At 29.5% G+C, this 16,274-nt stretch overlaps 1 protein-coding gene across 2 annotated transcripts in view; it reads right to left on the bottom strand.

The window, feature by feature from the left end:
- Positions 1 to 3,492: 3,492 nt before the first annotated feature.
- Positions 3,493 to 16,274, bottom strand: part of LOC143223004 (uncharacterized) — a 59,308-nt gene continuing 46,526 nt past the window's right edge. For both annotated transcript variants that reach the window (XM_076450343.1, XM_076450344.1), the window contains exons 7-10: positions 14,365 to 14,444; positions 5,909 to 6,045; positions 4,668 to 4,756; positions 3,493 to 4,097 (exon numbers count right to left, since the gene is read on the bottom strand). In XM_076450343.1, the coding sequence (XP_076306458.1) occupies positions 3,807 to 4,097; positions 4,668 to 4,756; positions 5,909 to 6,045; positions 14,365 to 14,444 (597 nt within the window). In that variant the 3' untranslated portion in view covers positions 3,493 to 3,806. The remainder of the gene's footprint in view (positions 4,098 to 4,667; positions 4,757 to 5,908; positions 6,046 to 14,364; positions 14,445 to 16,274) is intronic.

The following is a 16,274-nucleotide window of genomic DNA, read 5'->3' on the forward strand; positions in this document are numbered from 1 at the left end:
GTACTGCATGGTTATTATCAAACAGAGCATTAACAGATATTGCAGCATGACTATAATGACGTGGTGAGACAAAATTTTAATATTAAAGAGGCCAACATTCGGGCAAACGTAACATGTCTCTGTCATGCAATCTCAAGAAAGCAAGTTTTGACACCAGAAAATATGCAAAAAACAAAAATTTCTTATATCACTGCTTGGGACTTGCATATCAATATGAATAATTCACAAAACCACCAAACTGTATTTTTCTCACTAAAAAATTAAAGAAAATGATAAAGCTTCCAGAATTGTCTATATCTCTGTATGGGATCTGCAAAGACTATCTTTGTACGAAATTATATGTAAATTAGTCTAAATTAAGCAAGGTAATTGACCAAAACATCTAAAATTATGTTTAACATTTTGACCCCCCTCCCACTCCCAAATGACCAAAATTGGGCATAACACATTTTTTTAGTATAGGTAAGAGACCTGTAAAAAGGTATATTTATACCAATCACATAAAGTATACCTCCATATTTTGCCAAATTCTTAAAAAACAACAACATAAAATTAGGTTTTTGTGGCATCTTAACCTTTCCTGTAATAACTTAAATTCGACAAATCTGTCAATGATTGGTACTTGTACAAATGTATCTTTGTACCAAATTCTATGTAAATTGGTCAAAAAACATAATATGATGCTATTATGCAAGTTCTGGATCTCCTAGAAAAACAAGATTCATAATTTGAAAACCCAATGTTTTTGTATGTTAAAGTGTTGTGTGAATTAAAATTATTACTGGTGACATTTTTCATATTGACTGCTTTAAATATGACCACACAAAAGTCCAGAATATACATTTTTGGCCTGTTCGACCTTTCCCCAGATAAAATCCTTCTAAAGCCTAAAATAAAAAAAAATAATAAAAAGTTGAATGAAAGCTTTTCATTAAAAAGTACATGCAAAAGATTTCAAAACTATTCATTTTTGAATTACACACACCAATTTGTCCTTGTCCAACCTACAACTATAAAATACAAAAACTGTTCCTATTTTAAGATACACAAATTAGCGAAATACACATTTATATATCTTACCTACAGTGGAAATGATACAAACCTAGTCCCATTAGAGGACTAACAGACTTCAACCTTTAAGAATGACTAGCTGGTTGAATTTCAAATATCCTAGTAAATGTCTTATATATAATCCTATTTTACTTAAAATAAAGAGTAGTGAGTAATAAAATACATTATTGTATGCTACAAGTTAATGATAAATATGATGTGCTACAATTATTATGACACACTACCCCTGATAAAATAAATATACAGAACTGTTCCTTAGTTTCAGATAAAAGGAGAAAAAATGTTCAAATGTGTGGCATGATATTCAATACTTATTTTATTATCCTAGTCTTTTATCATTGTAATGTTATGTAGGCTCAGTTTAAAATATTGGACTAGTTGATCTTTTGACACGTGTTCCAGTACATTTAGTTTCAAACTGAAATTATTCAAAAGTCATTATTAAGGTTTAAATGTCTTTCAAACGTATTTTACCAAAAAATCAAAGTTTTTCCAATGAAAACTGCTTGATACTGAAACCACGACTTTAAGTAGTTTAATAACTGAAATCAACTGAAGTTTTTTTTGCACTCTCACTCGCTTCTCTTCTGGTAAGCCAGCATTGATTTACCATTTTATTAGATAGCTACCTTAGCTTTAAGTAACCACAATTCATCTTATAGGTAAGCTTATTTTAAGAATTATTAATATTGAATAAATATGAATGTGGTTTGAGAAGTATTTTTGTATATAATTTTCATTTCAAACAATATCTGTGTGATGATATTTCATGATTAATGTAAAATGCACATTTATTTAGATGTATTCAGGTAATTTGTTTCTAAATTTTGGGTTAGATATTCACCAAATAGTTAGTATCTTTTGGTAAATAGAATTTGAAAATTCTACAACAGTGGAACCCTAAGCAGCCACCCCTCAGATTCGGTCACCCCTTGAAAGCGGTTGTTCAATCACAGTCCCTTTTTTGTTTACATAATCCCTAATTATGTACAGTGGAACCCCTCTAATCAGGCCAGTTTGTCTCAGTCCCAAAGGTGGCTCCTTTAGAGGGGTTCCACTGTAATTGACAAACTTTTTAGCTCATGCAGGAGAGCTAAAACCATTTCACGGGTTAATGCAGACTTGTATACAAATTAGTATAAATTGAATGTTTACCTTCCTTACATAAAATTTATATAAGAATACATTAAATTTTTGCTCATAAAATTAGTTCATATTATTATTATTATTATTACTGCATTGTATATTTATATTAACTCTTTAACATACTTACATGTACACACTTCTTTAAATATGTTTAAATATATGAAATTAGAAGTTACTATACAAACTTAGAGAAGGGGACATCAATGTCCCTATATTATTTATCACATGAACTGAAGTCCTGTATTAAAATACTAATATCTTTTTGAATGGATGTGAAAAGATCAAAAATAAATGAATAATATTAACCTTTTCTACAACAACTTGGAAACTACTGTATACAAAACAATATATCTGGAACAGTGAAACTAAAAAACAGAAAAATAAACAAGGTAAGTAAAGAAGACTGGAATGAAAAGAAGAGAAACAAAAATACTAAAATGGATGACAGATGAAAGATAGTGGTATTGAAGGTTTGAATATATAGAAGAACAGGAAAAAATGTCAGAGAAAAGTTTGTTAGTTGTTCAGCTCAAAGGTACACAATGGATTATCTATTCCCTGCCTATTGCAGATATTGGAATGCGACCTTCAGCATTAAAAGCCTTAACACTCCTACGAAAAGTGGAGCCTAATAGGCCCCAGAGCAACTTGAAAGGTTATTAATATTAGGCTAATAATTTTGTATTTAAATGCCATTTAAATCCATTAATGAATGGATTAACGAGATTCCCACTGTCCCTATCTACTATCTAGAAACCACAGCCAGGGGAACGGGCTTGAAGAAATCAGGACTAGAAACGTCTTTTCGTAGGAGTGTTAAGACATACAAGTGAGCCACTAGAGGGTAATATAAGAAACAAATGTACTGAGAGAAGACAAGAACTACTAAAGTACTGATGATAAAGATGAGAATTTGATACCAAAATAAAGACAATAATGTGAAAAAATACACACAGAGACAGACAGACTTGAATATAATACACAGTGACAGTAAAATACAAAATATTAAAGTATATAAGAAAAATAATAGTTCCATAATAGTACATACAAGTATGCATAGCAGTAATTACAAGTGTGAACAAATGTGTTATTGAGTGAATGGAACTAAGAACTGTTCATTTACATTTTTTGAATGTGCTGATGTATCAGACTGTTTTCAATTTCACAAAAATATGGAAGGGAAAAAGAAAGTTTCTATAAACCCAATAAAACTTTAAATTTAGAATTACACAATGTGTTAAAAAATAAAACATCAATAACAAGTAAACAACAGGCTAAAGTTACAAGTATTTATTGTTTAGAAATGTTAACCAACATTACTTAGAAAAATAGAATCCATACATTTTAAGTTCTTTTAATGATACTGTCATGTTTAGCTTCCACTGTATAATAAACTAAAGTTTTTGAACATGTTCTATATGACACTGCAATTGATGATGTAATTTACAGTTCTTGACAAAAGTAATGAACTAAATACAACAGTTTCAGGAAAAGGACTAAGAGATTAGATGGAATTATGTATTGAACTTCATAATTTTTAAGAACACACACATTAATACAGAATCCACACAGGATTATATATATTTGACTCAAACATTAATCTTTTTTTGAAGTGAAACAATTTTGTGCAGTTTCTTAGAAGCTAGTTGAATTACTTTAGTGACCTCAGCATTTTGTTTGCTCCGTTTCAGCTGAAGGATTTTTTTCTTTGTGTAACGTAAAACTTTTCGTCCTTTAAGAGTTTGTTCCTCAGTCATATACAAAGCTAAACATCCATTCTTCTTGCATTTACAGCTACTGAGCTTCCTCCAGACTCGAGATAAAGATTTCATTGTCTTAACCCTTACAAATAGCTTATCCATAGGGTACCTATTAAAACACTGGAAACAAAACTTAAGTTATTTATAGCCTGATAGTAATCACTTTTAAAATTACATAAAACAACATAATTCTCAGGTGATTGTAATTTCTCGTTTCTGTGATTTAATCATACACTAGTATAACAATGTTAACTTCACAGCTTTTTTAGCTACTGTGTGCACATAAATTTACAATGCAAAATAATTAAGACCTGTACACACACTTTATTCTTGGTCATCCTACCTCTAATTTAGATTAAACTTTTTACTATAAGTAAAGATAATTTTCCTGATTAAATAGATAACTGCATAAAAATATTAAGTTGTATAAAAACAACTGTTGGTCTGTACTACTTACTCTCTGGATAAGCTAGGCTTATTTACAAAAACTCATCAACCTATTATAGAAATGTTAAGTTCCATGGATTATCAATAAGATAATATCAAACTGTTTACTTTAGATAAGGCATCAAAATTATTCATAAAAGATACTTCAGAAGAAACTAGCTCAGTATATTGTCAACATGACAACACTATTAAACTAGAAAGAGATTTTTATTTTGATAAATCAAATGAAAATAACTGACACACCTCACAATTATCTGATGATTTCAAAGTTGTTTTCTTCTTGACAGTTTTGTGGACTAAACAATGACTGAACTGTTGTCTTGATAATGGTTCTATATAAAAAAGTTTATACAAAGAAATTATTTCTTCACACTAGCTTCTCTAGATTGAAAGGATAATTTATCCTAAAAACTGCATAGTATATTCATTTTTACAAAATGTATCTAAAAAATACACAAAACATTTACTTCTTATAAAACTACTATGACTTCACATTTTTGTCCTTGAAACAATCCAAATTATACAACATGAAATGGTATACTTCTTAAAAATGATCAGTTACCTCTTCAATACATTGTTACTACACTACCATGCAACCAGTTTTTAATACAAAGTCAAAACATAAAAAACACACTTCACTATCAGATGTTTTTACTGAATAAATATAAAACAATACATTTACCCATCTCTGATTGTTCATATAATTTGTCACACGTAGATATACAAGATCAATTATTTTAAATTTAATTTTTAACATTTAAAAACTGTTTCTGAATTAGACTAAGACCATTCTTCACATACTATGACCTCCGTTTTCTGATCTGATATAAATACTATTTCAGTAAATTTGTAAGCTCTGTTACTTGTATTTCCAGATTCTAAGGGTTTTTTTTTTTTTCCCTTTATTAAACAACACTAATAACACACATTTAACTTCAATAAAAATAACCAAACAGTGATAGCATTTCTTTGGTTATCAAAAAAAAATATCCACAAAATCAAAAGTAAAGTCAAAAAGTCAAATTCATTTCTTAAATTTTCCTCTGAATGTTAAAACAAGTCTAAGGAAATAAAAATTCTTAAAACTTAACACTAAATATATATATATTTTTTTCTTGTAACCTAATATTAAATTGCTGTTTTGATTTTCTATCATTCTTTATTAAACTTTTATACTTAAATTATAGCTTGATTTTAACAATTACATTAAAAACATTTTACTTTAAAGTTACAGCTTAGATGCCAAAAAGATTGCAAAGTGTTGGTAAACCAACTGGCCTAAAAACTATTAGAAAAGTAAGTTAACTCAAAACACACCACTGATTTTGAACTGTAGTGGACAAATTAAGGTGAATGTGGTGAAAAATCTGCAATTAACTTTTTATAACAATTGTTTATTTTATTACATACATTTAAGAATTTCCATTCTCATTTTCTACATACTAAAATATGCTATATAAATGGCTCTGAAAATAAAACCTAACCTCCAAGATCTTCCACATTATTATTTCCATCACTTAATCCTTTTTTTGTATTTTCATCACAAACATCACGACTTTCATATTCTCCTTTAAACATCTTTTCAAGGAATTTCAAGTTTTTCCTATCAGGAGCTGATAAACTGTAATATACATTAAATATATAATTAACTTAAATATATGACAAATGATATATATGTAATTAAAATACTTTTGTTTAAAAGATAATTCAACTTTTCAAAATTAGAATTTTTATAAGAACATCAATGTAAAAATTAAAATACATGTGAAAAGATATATTTTTAGTTTCTTCAAGCAAAATTACACTAAAAATGTCTTGCAGACATCAGCAAGAAAAACTAATAAACAAATAAGAAACGATAGCATAAAAACAAAATGAACAAGCATCAAAGCAGAGAGGGTAGGTGCAGTATTCCAGATTGGTAAATGATGCTTCATGTGTAGAAATGTGAAAAGCTTATATAACTCCATCATAAGTGTAGAGCATAAAGAAGGTTAAATTAAGCTCAGGAACATGTGGTAATTTTGCAATGCCTAAAACCACAAATGAAATGGTAAGATTTCATGTTTAATAAAAATGCAAGGATCCTGAACAGGAAAATGAACATAAAGACCATACCTCAAATCCTTGGAGACGTTCTATATTCCAAAAACAAGATCCACAACTAAAGATAAGAAAAGAGGTGACTTGAGATTCCATGCTGTCATGAGTATGTCTATCAAAAGAGAGTTGAATGCAAGATAAAGAGGGTGAAAAAAAGACTGTATGGACACAGCCATGAGAGAATGTAAACAATGATTTTCCAAGTTATTCAAAACTCTTGGAGTGACAACCTCATGAGAAGATGGAATTACATCATACCCAAAGCAGCAGTTTTGTGACTTTTCATAACAGACTTGAGCATGCGTATTACACATTTTGTTGATACATACGCAACAATCATACTGATGTAAAGATGAAGAAATATGAAGCCTATTAAAACCAGAAACCTAAGGCATTGCAAACAACTAAGAAACTTGACTACCAAAAAAACCTCTTCCAAGACCCATATAAAGGTACCTGCAAACAAATAAAAGTCTGTCAGGAGGGTTAAATGAATCTTTCAAGTTTCAACCTTTACTGTGTCTGTCACATCACAACTACCATGACTAATACTAGTCTTATATGGCATTAGATACAACAGATATAATGTGATTGATATTCACTTACTGCCCCTCATGAAGTTTTAGAATTATTAACATGGTTTTCTTCCATTGATGTTGTGGTTGATCTTCAATAACATGGGAAGTAAATTTTTACTTGCACAATAATTTATTGGTAAAGTTTAAAAACTACATGTTAAAATCATTAAAAACTCTACATATTTTGGTGGAGGTAATTCCACCATCTTCAGAAGAATAAACCATGAAGCACGCAGAAGTTTCTTATAAACCAACGTACAAGTATAATTAGCATGTTTTATGCTGTCACCATTTACAATAATGATTTCCAAACATTTACTTTTACAGCTACTGGACCTAAATCTCTAATTATATCAGTTTTGTTTTTAACAATTCTAGTAATTCCCTTACAATTAATTTGTCTTTTTTTTTGTTACTTTAGAAACTGTTAAAAACAAAATGAATATAACTAGAGACTTAGGTCAAGGACCCATGGAAGTACATTTTTGGAAACAGTTGTAAAATATGTGGGAATTATTTCACTGAAACATTTAAATTTTTGAAGCTTTTTAAACTTGTATTTTTTAAAATTTGTAAATTATTATGCAAATAGAAAACAGACATCTCTTTGATTAATTACATTTAAATTTTGTACACAAGAACGGTCTGTTTTATGTAATGAGCACGTGAACTGGTTTCTGATTCACCATTTCTTCTGAATGAAAATAAAGTTATTAAAAGTAAAAATAAATAATAAGTAACCAGTGTTCAAGTAACTATATAATAAAGTGTTATTAATTCTTGCCTTAATTATGAATGTTAAATGATTTAGTCTAGTTCACACTAGTACAACTATTCATATAAGTTGATACTACATATAGCATCTCAAACACTACTGTGTTTGTCTTATCTCAGCTGGCCTGATGAAGACTTGAATTGGGCAAAAGGTTTCATTAACACTGGATATAGCAGATGTAGTGTGGTTGGCGTGTTGCTTTCTTTCATTCACAAACTCTTTGAATTACATTTCAGAAAGTACACAGACATAATACTTGCCTTTATCACCAACCGGCCCCTCAGTAGATGAGTCCACAACTGACAAAAACTGAATAGAACCAGAATTAGATGACAATATTCAGTACACTTAGAAAAAAGGAAAATAATAAAAACTTCAACTCAGGCCTCAAACTTCTCCAATCGTTCAAGGTCAAGAAATAATATAACTTCCACACATGAGAAAGTATGGTTAAAAGAATCTTTTGTAAGAAGAAAGTGAAGGAATTTTCATACAAAACAAGAAATATTAGCTTCTAGATCTCCAGAATCCAAGAATTAACCATCACCTCCTACCAATAACATAAAATCTCTATCAGCTTGCCTCCTATCAAACCTGTGGCCTAGAATCTCCACAAAATAGCTAGAGTAGTCAATAAAATGGACACAAATGAAAATATTCTTCAAAGGTTGAGTGTATACATAAGAAAGTTCTTATACGACTAGATAACTCCTTCCACACAGGCTTAGTCAAATCAACCAAGTTTGTAACCGTTTTGTATTCTTTATAGTTTCCAAATTATAACTTTCACACAGTATGTGTATCTTCTCAAAATTTGTCAACCTTTCAGTAAATGTTAAAATAATTAAAAAAGTCTAATATTTTGTGTACAAAAGTAAGTATTTTGAATAATAAAGATCTATCTGTAAATATATTGAGTACCTTTGCCTGCAGTGATTTTGTGGTTAAGACTGAAAACACATTATTCACCAGTACATTTTCAAATTTCATTCTTATAATCTCTTTAAAACCTCTTAAATAATTATGAAATGTTATTTTTAAGTAAAACTTCAGTTTATCTGTTATTATTAACCACCAAAACATATTGAAAACAAATCTAAATTACCCTTTTTTCTTAATAGAATGACTTGAAATTGAAGCTACATTTATCTTAAAACTTGTAACACTGCATGTCTGTTTATACTTTTGTTTTATTGCCCTTTGAATTGTATCTAAATTAAAATTCCCACTGTAAAATTAAAAAAATCAATTGTTGAACATGTAGCTCATATTATATTAGAGAATTATACATAACATATAGGCTGCTCATAAGCACAGCTTGTGAAAATCTTTTTTATTATTATTCTTTATTTTGTCTAATCTAACTTTTTCTTAATAGAATGACTTACATTTATCTTAAAACTTGTAACACTGCATGTCTGTTTATAGCTTTTGTTTTATTGCCCTTTGAAAGTTTCTAAATTTACATTTTAATTATTATTATTATAATGTCTGTTTATACTTTTGTTTTATTGCCCTTTGAATTGTATCTAAATTAAAATTCTGTAAAATTAAAATCAATTGTTGAACATGTATTATTATTAGAGAATTATACATAAAATATGCTATTATTGTGAAAATTATTATTATTCTTTATTTTGTCTAAAAAAGTTTGTAATTAAAATCTAAATTACCCTTTTTTCTTAATAGAATGACTTGAAATTGAAGCTACATTTATCTTAAAACTTGTAACACTGCATGTCTGTTTATACTTTTGTTTTATTGCCCTTTGAATTGTATCTAAATTAAAATTCCCACTGTAAAATTAAAAAAATCAATTGTTGAACATGTAGCTCATATTATATTAGAGAATTATACATAACATATAGGCTGCTCATAAGCACAGCTTGTGAAAATCTTTTTTATTATTATTCTTTATTTTGTCTAATCTAACCCAAAAGTTTCTAAATTTACATTTTAATTATTTTTATAATAATAAATACAATACACATGAAATATATTACTTGCCTACATATTTCGTTTTTGCTGTTAACTGTTGATAACACTTAACCTTACTTTTTATAGAATAATAAGCAAAAAGCAGAAAAACTGGAAGTGGACAATTCTTTGTACACAAAACAATGCAATATATGTCATTTGATAAACTAAAACTTTGGATTCTATTGGTTATGAACAATATAGTTTTAAATGTCAAAGCCAAATACTGGCAATTTCTGAAAAAGAATGCAACAGGTGAGCACAGGAAATGGAGTACGATTTTGTATTTGATGGCTCTGTAATCAAATAAGATTGAATGGTATAAAAATTATGCTTTTTCTGAGCAATGACAACATTATAATAATTTACATTAATACTTCTTGAAGAGGTGGTAAATACATTAACAAACAGGGGGCATGTTGAGAGAAAATGTTAATTTAAGGATTATTTCAATAAACTTAAAAAAATTGCATAATAATAACATTGATTTATTAGCTATTCATATGACACTTTATATAGCATGATAAAAAATAGCTTAGTCATACATCTAATGTATCTCATTAAAACATCCTGGCATGCACACAGAATGATGCCCATTCTGAAAGATAGACAGAAGCAGGAAAAAAGAGGATTATTGGGATCATAAGCACAAAGAGCAATTGAAAATTTGAGCAGTGAAGTACCTAAAAAATGCTCATGACAAAAACATAGTGAAAAGAAATAAAACATCTGCAGTTAGCTTATTTTTACAACAGATTTTAGACCTATTGGTTTCCAATATTTTGCGAGCTTTTTGCATTTAAATTGTTAACTTTAAAGAATATAACTGCATAAATGAATAGCATTCCATAAGATCTTTTGTATGTAATCTTCCACCCAAATTGATTTTTCTGGAAGAAGAAAGATGGATCTCAAATGCTATTTTTTACTTTTAAATGGCAGCCATTATCAATTTTTGCTGTTAACTACAACGTTCCCACTGTTTAAGGGTTAAACACCATTAGTTTCAAGCTGCAATAGAAAAATTATGGGAAATGTAGAAAAAATAATTCAGATGTTTCTATAACAATTTTAAGGACTGTTAATTTTCCACTATTTCACCAGTTTTCATTATTTAGACCATACACTGAAGAGAGTCAGTTACATTGTCTCCATTTCATAAGAAACATCAATAAGAACATAATTAATGAAAACAAAGCTCAGAGGAAAATAAATATTCAACAGTAATTATTACCTGATCAACTGCCCCACAAATAATATGGCCAAATAAGACAAAACCACAGACTTAGAAATGCATTACTGGAAATGCAACAAAAAGTAAATAATATAATCAAAAGTATACAAAACATGAGTCTAGCATCTCTGCAATAACATATACGAAAGAAATAAAATACAGGGTAAATGACAAACTTTGCTGGAAATAAGAAAACATCAGTGTTAATAGGGACAAAGAAACTGTGAGAAACATTTATAATCATGAGTTAGGGCAGGAGGTTACTAATGAGAAATTCATCTAACATTTTTGAAATGTTCAGGCAATAATAAATTAGCTGGCACAGAAAAGAAACATGGAAAACCAGGTAGCAACCTATGTTACCTAAAATAGTAAAAGGGGGTAAAGAAACAATTACATATTCTGTCTTAACTCTTCAAAAAACCAAAATTTTTTTACCAACCAAAAGTAGGTCCAACTCTAAAAGCACCATTGCTCTTCTAAAAAACCAATCTTCTCAACAACATAGGTAGGCTAAAGGACTGTCAGAACCATGAGAGATAAACACTAATTAGGAGAAAAAAGCAAGAAAAATAAAGCCATATACCAGTACAGTGTAAAACATCAGACAGAGAATGCTCAATGAAACCTCATTAGTGGAAAGTTACATTTTAAGTTTCATTTCAAGAAAAATGAATGAGCAACTTCTTCATTAGTAACATAAAAAGTGGTTTGTAAGGGAAAAAAACACATACATTAGAAACAAAGAATAATTCAAAAATAAAAGGAAACAAAAAAATTAAAGATCACTCACAGTACAAACAAAAGCAGAGATGGGCGATCAAAGTTCCAAAAGAAAAATGTATTCTCCACTTCAAATATAGGATAGAGAAAGGCTGTAATATATAACAGGAGATGACTAACCTATAATGACATGAACAGAGGTAGTAAGTACGTGAAAATGTGGCTATGTAATTTAGGAAAGAAATCCAATGCAGAAAAAATGTGAAGAGTTGTAAGACAGGAGGCAAGAGAAAAATTATGTTTATATATTAGCAAAAATCAAGATCACTGACTAGATCAAAGTTCTATTAGAGATAACATTATTTAAACCTTAGCATTTTTTTTAATTGTAAGTTCTACTGATGCTCCATGAAGTTGATAAAGGCCAACTGAATGTAGCAGAGATTAGATAGGTGTGGCTGAAGTAATGACTAAGTTTATCTTTTCAAACTTACTTAGCTGTATATCACTCAATGTTCATTGGTAGTGCATAATCCAGGCTAAAAGTAGCTATGACTTTGGAAGAGAAAGCATGTGACAGATTAAAGGGAAATGAAATTATCTTTGCATATTAACTCTGTCAATGCAAGTTTGGTCTATATGACTGACAATGTAACCTCTTTGTACTTATTTAAAGTCTTTATAGATTTAACACTTCTGACTTTCAATATAGTATATCTTTACAATATTTTAGTCTTTCATATACAATAAAAGTCATATTTCTTAGCAAAGTATTTTTAATAAAATAAAGGTTTGTCCATGAAGATATTGAGTATGTCTTTTGAACAGTCCATGTGCAAAATACTTTTCATATTAAAATTAAAAATACTTTTCCTCATCTCAGAAATCTCAAATTTCTTTTGTGTAATTCCTGAAACCTTCTAAAATGCATTTGACATTTTGTTTCAGTAAAACTTTATAGTTTCTGTTATATTCTCCACTCTATCTCAAAAGGAAATGTGAACTTGAACAACATCATAACTCCACCATAAAAACAAAACAACAATTAAATAAGTCTAAATTTGTAACATGACACTACACAAATTTATCCTAAGTCACTTTATGTTCATAACAGCATATATCTATTTATAATTAAATTTTGTTTTATTGCCCTTTAAACCATATCTAACTACATTTTTAGTTGTAAAATCACTCAAGGCACATGCAGCTCATGCTACGCTATTGAATTACATTACCCTTTAGCTACAAGTTGCTTGTGTGTGCACGCCTCTTGAAACATTATTATCTATTTCACTTTATCTAACTTTAACTATGTAAAAATATTTCTACTTTTACATTTTAGTTACTTTTTTAATCATACATAAAGAATAAACATGAAATAAAATTATCTTTTTTCTTGCTCTTGATTGTTGAAGAAAGTTAGTCCTATTTTGTTTTTTCTAATAATGATAGTAATGCACTTAATTTTTATTTAATTAAATAATGCATCAAATAATAAGACTAATAACATGCAAAATGTAGACAAATTACCTTGCCTCTCAAATTGTTTCTGGCTTTCTTATTGTGTAAAAATAGTTATTACAAATTTATCCCAGCAAGCCGTTAACTTTCCCACTAGAAAGATGTTGGTACTGTGAGCAAAACTGGCATCTAATCATTCAGAATATAACATTATACAATATTTTATTTGATAGATGAAAACTTTGGCTTTCTATCAGTTACAGGTAATATATATTTAAACATGAGAGAAAACTAATAATGAATTACAAAAGAGAGGATATGCCAGGTAGGTCTGACTTTCTACTTGATAGCTCTGTAACCAAACAAAATTAATTGCAATAAAGATTATGGTTTGTCTGAGTAATGATGATTTTATAGAGAATAGTTTACATTTAATATCATACTTTTTCGAGGATTGGTGGAGAAAATAAGGAAGATGACAACGTAACAAAAAATGTGTCGTGTGTCACACTACAGGAAATGCAGGACTTTCTAGAATTATGCCTTGAAGAATTAAGAGCTTAAAACTTGTGTACTATTTAAATACAGATTATTAGCTAAGATTTTATGTTATTCTAATTGCTACATCGTAAATCAAAAAGTAGTTTAATAAAATTATGAACTTAAGACCCTAAAACCTTTTGTCATGCACAACAAAAGAATATCCACTGAGATAGGGCTAATTCTAGTACTATTCCTGCCTTCTTCCCTCAACAGATTTTTTTTTAAACATATCTTTCTAAATATTTATATATTGAAATTATAAAGAGCCCATCATTTTGTTGGTTATAGGTTTCTAATTACATATGAATCAAACAAACACTTGAATAAAAAATACTATCAAAGCGCAATGAACCTCACTAATTTAAGGGTAAACAACTTACATTGTTCAAAATTAAACAAAAATCATTCATCAGTAACACATCCACAGACATTTTCAAAATTTAAAAAATTCTGCCCTAAAATTATTTAAAATACAACAGAAACCAAAATTTAAAAATCCATGAAGGTATTGCATGTAAAAAAGCATTAAAAAAGAATTTAACATACCTTGTTAAGGAATAAAATGCAGGCTGTAAATCAGGTCCTAAAAATGTCCACAAATCATCTGGTAGTTTTTCATCATTGTTCTAAAATATAAAATATTATTCATAAATTAATTATGACACAAACATTAACAACTGTTTCAACAATAATTTTACAGCCTTATTGAAACTAAGGGAAACCACATAAAATACAAAAGCAACTCCAACCTAAATATTGATATGTGTTGAACATAACAGAATTGTCAGAATAATAAAACTTTAAAATAAACCACTGATAAAAATAGAGATAAAAAGTAATCATTCACACTTTAATTTATAACCAAATGTTCAGTTGAGGGTTTCATAGACCCTTCATGTGAAAACAGCTGTCTTGTAGCAGATAAAAAGAGCACTTTTATTAATGTAAACTTTGAACTTATGGCTGTATGGTATCTCACTGGTTCTTTATATTTTGCTTTTTCTAGCTACATTGTATGGTACTTTGTTTTTGTCTTACAACTTTAGAGGAGATCAATATTTTGCCAGTAGAATTTTAGAAGATTTAATTCAGGTGATTTTCTTGTCAGCACACTCATTTAGCAGTATCCTGCATGACCCATATATTCATCCAAGTGATGGTCTTTTAATTTAGGTGACTATTATTTCTGCCATCCACCTGGAAATCAACCATACTCAATTTTATGTTGTACTGTCCATGAGCCAGTTGCAGATATTACATTTGTGGCACTCTATTTTTAGTTCATTGCTTTTAGCAGTCCAAAGGAAAACTGGCTTGATGGTTTCCACTTTCATCCTTGCATTGCTTGTGCAAAGCTTGAGTGATCCACCAGCCTTATGTAAAATATTACTGTCATATGAGAATATACATGCTCAGCAAGCTTTTTCACTACTTTCTGTGGTTATTATGACACATGACGAACAACTATAGTATCTTTAAATTGGTGCTATCTTTTATCTGCTTCATAGCTGTATTTTCTGCCTAGGAGGGTTACTACAGATACCAGTGGCAGCAACTGTATCTTTTGCATGGAAGTATCTTACATATTGTAATGATCAGTTGTGGCAGCTATATGGCACCGTTCATAACTGCCTTCTAAAGTGTGAATAAGCCAACCCCTTACTTGCTTGTCTGGAGTCTATGGAGTTACTGTAAAATTGGAATGTCCCAACTAAAAATAAAGACAGCAGCAACGATGACAGAATTTTTGGCCTTTACACTGCAAAGTCTTCATTAATAATTTTGTGTATAAGCTCTGAGAGACTTCTGAGGCATGCAAGATGTAATAAAGCATAGTATATTCAAAGAAAAGTCTTAAACATGTTTTGTATCTTTTCAATCTCATCATGTTGCATTGCACTAATACCAATAATTGGTAGTGTATAACACTCTGGAATCTTACAAATAATTTGATAGTCTTTCAGATGAAAGTCACCCTTCAAAGGACTTGGTAAGGATATACCACTGGTGTCAGCCCATATTTCAGGGATGCCACCTTTTATGAAGTTGCAATGCGACTCCAACAATAACTTAAGATTACGCACAGTTCATTGCAAAAGTTGCACATGAGCAACAGCCAAGGAATTAATTCACCTGAATGAGAAAGAACTTTTCACGCAGAAGTAAAAGTAGGGGATAGAGTTGTGGAAACCAAACTCACCATGACAAGCCAACAAAGCAGAGAAGGGAAGTAAAGAACAAACAAAATGAATCAGGTACAAAGTAGGTGGGAGATAAGATCTCTCCAGCCTGACCCACCAACAAGTTACATCCTGAAGAAAAAGAATATGTTTATTATAGGTGTCCCACATATCTGAAAGTGTCACTCAATCTCATGAAAGTGGAGAGAAAAAGCAAAGAATTAGGTTCTCCTATAACACTTGTAGCATACAATTGTTGGCCACAAATGAATTCCT

Source organism: Tachypleus tridentatus, chromosome 8, assembly GCF_004210375.1.
Source record: "Tachypleus tridentatus isolate NWPU-2018 chromosome 8, ASM421037v1, whole genome shotgun sequence".
NCBI classification, from domain to species: Eukaryota; Metazoa; Arthropoda; class Merostomata; order Xiphosura; family Limulidae; genus Tachypleus; species Tachypleus tridentatus.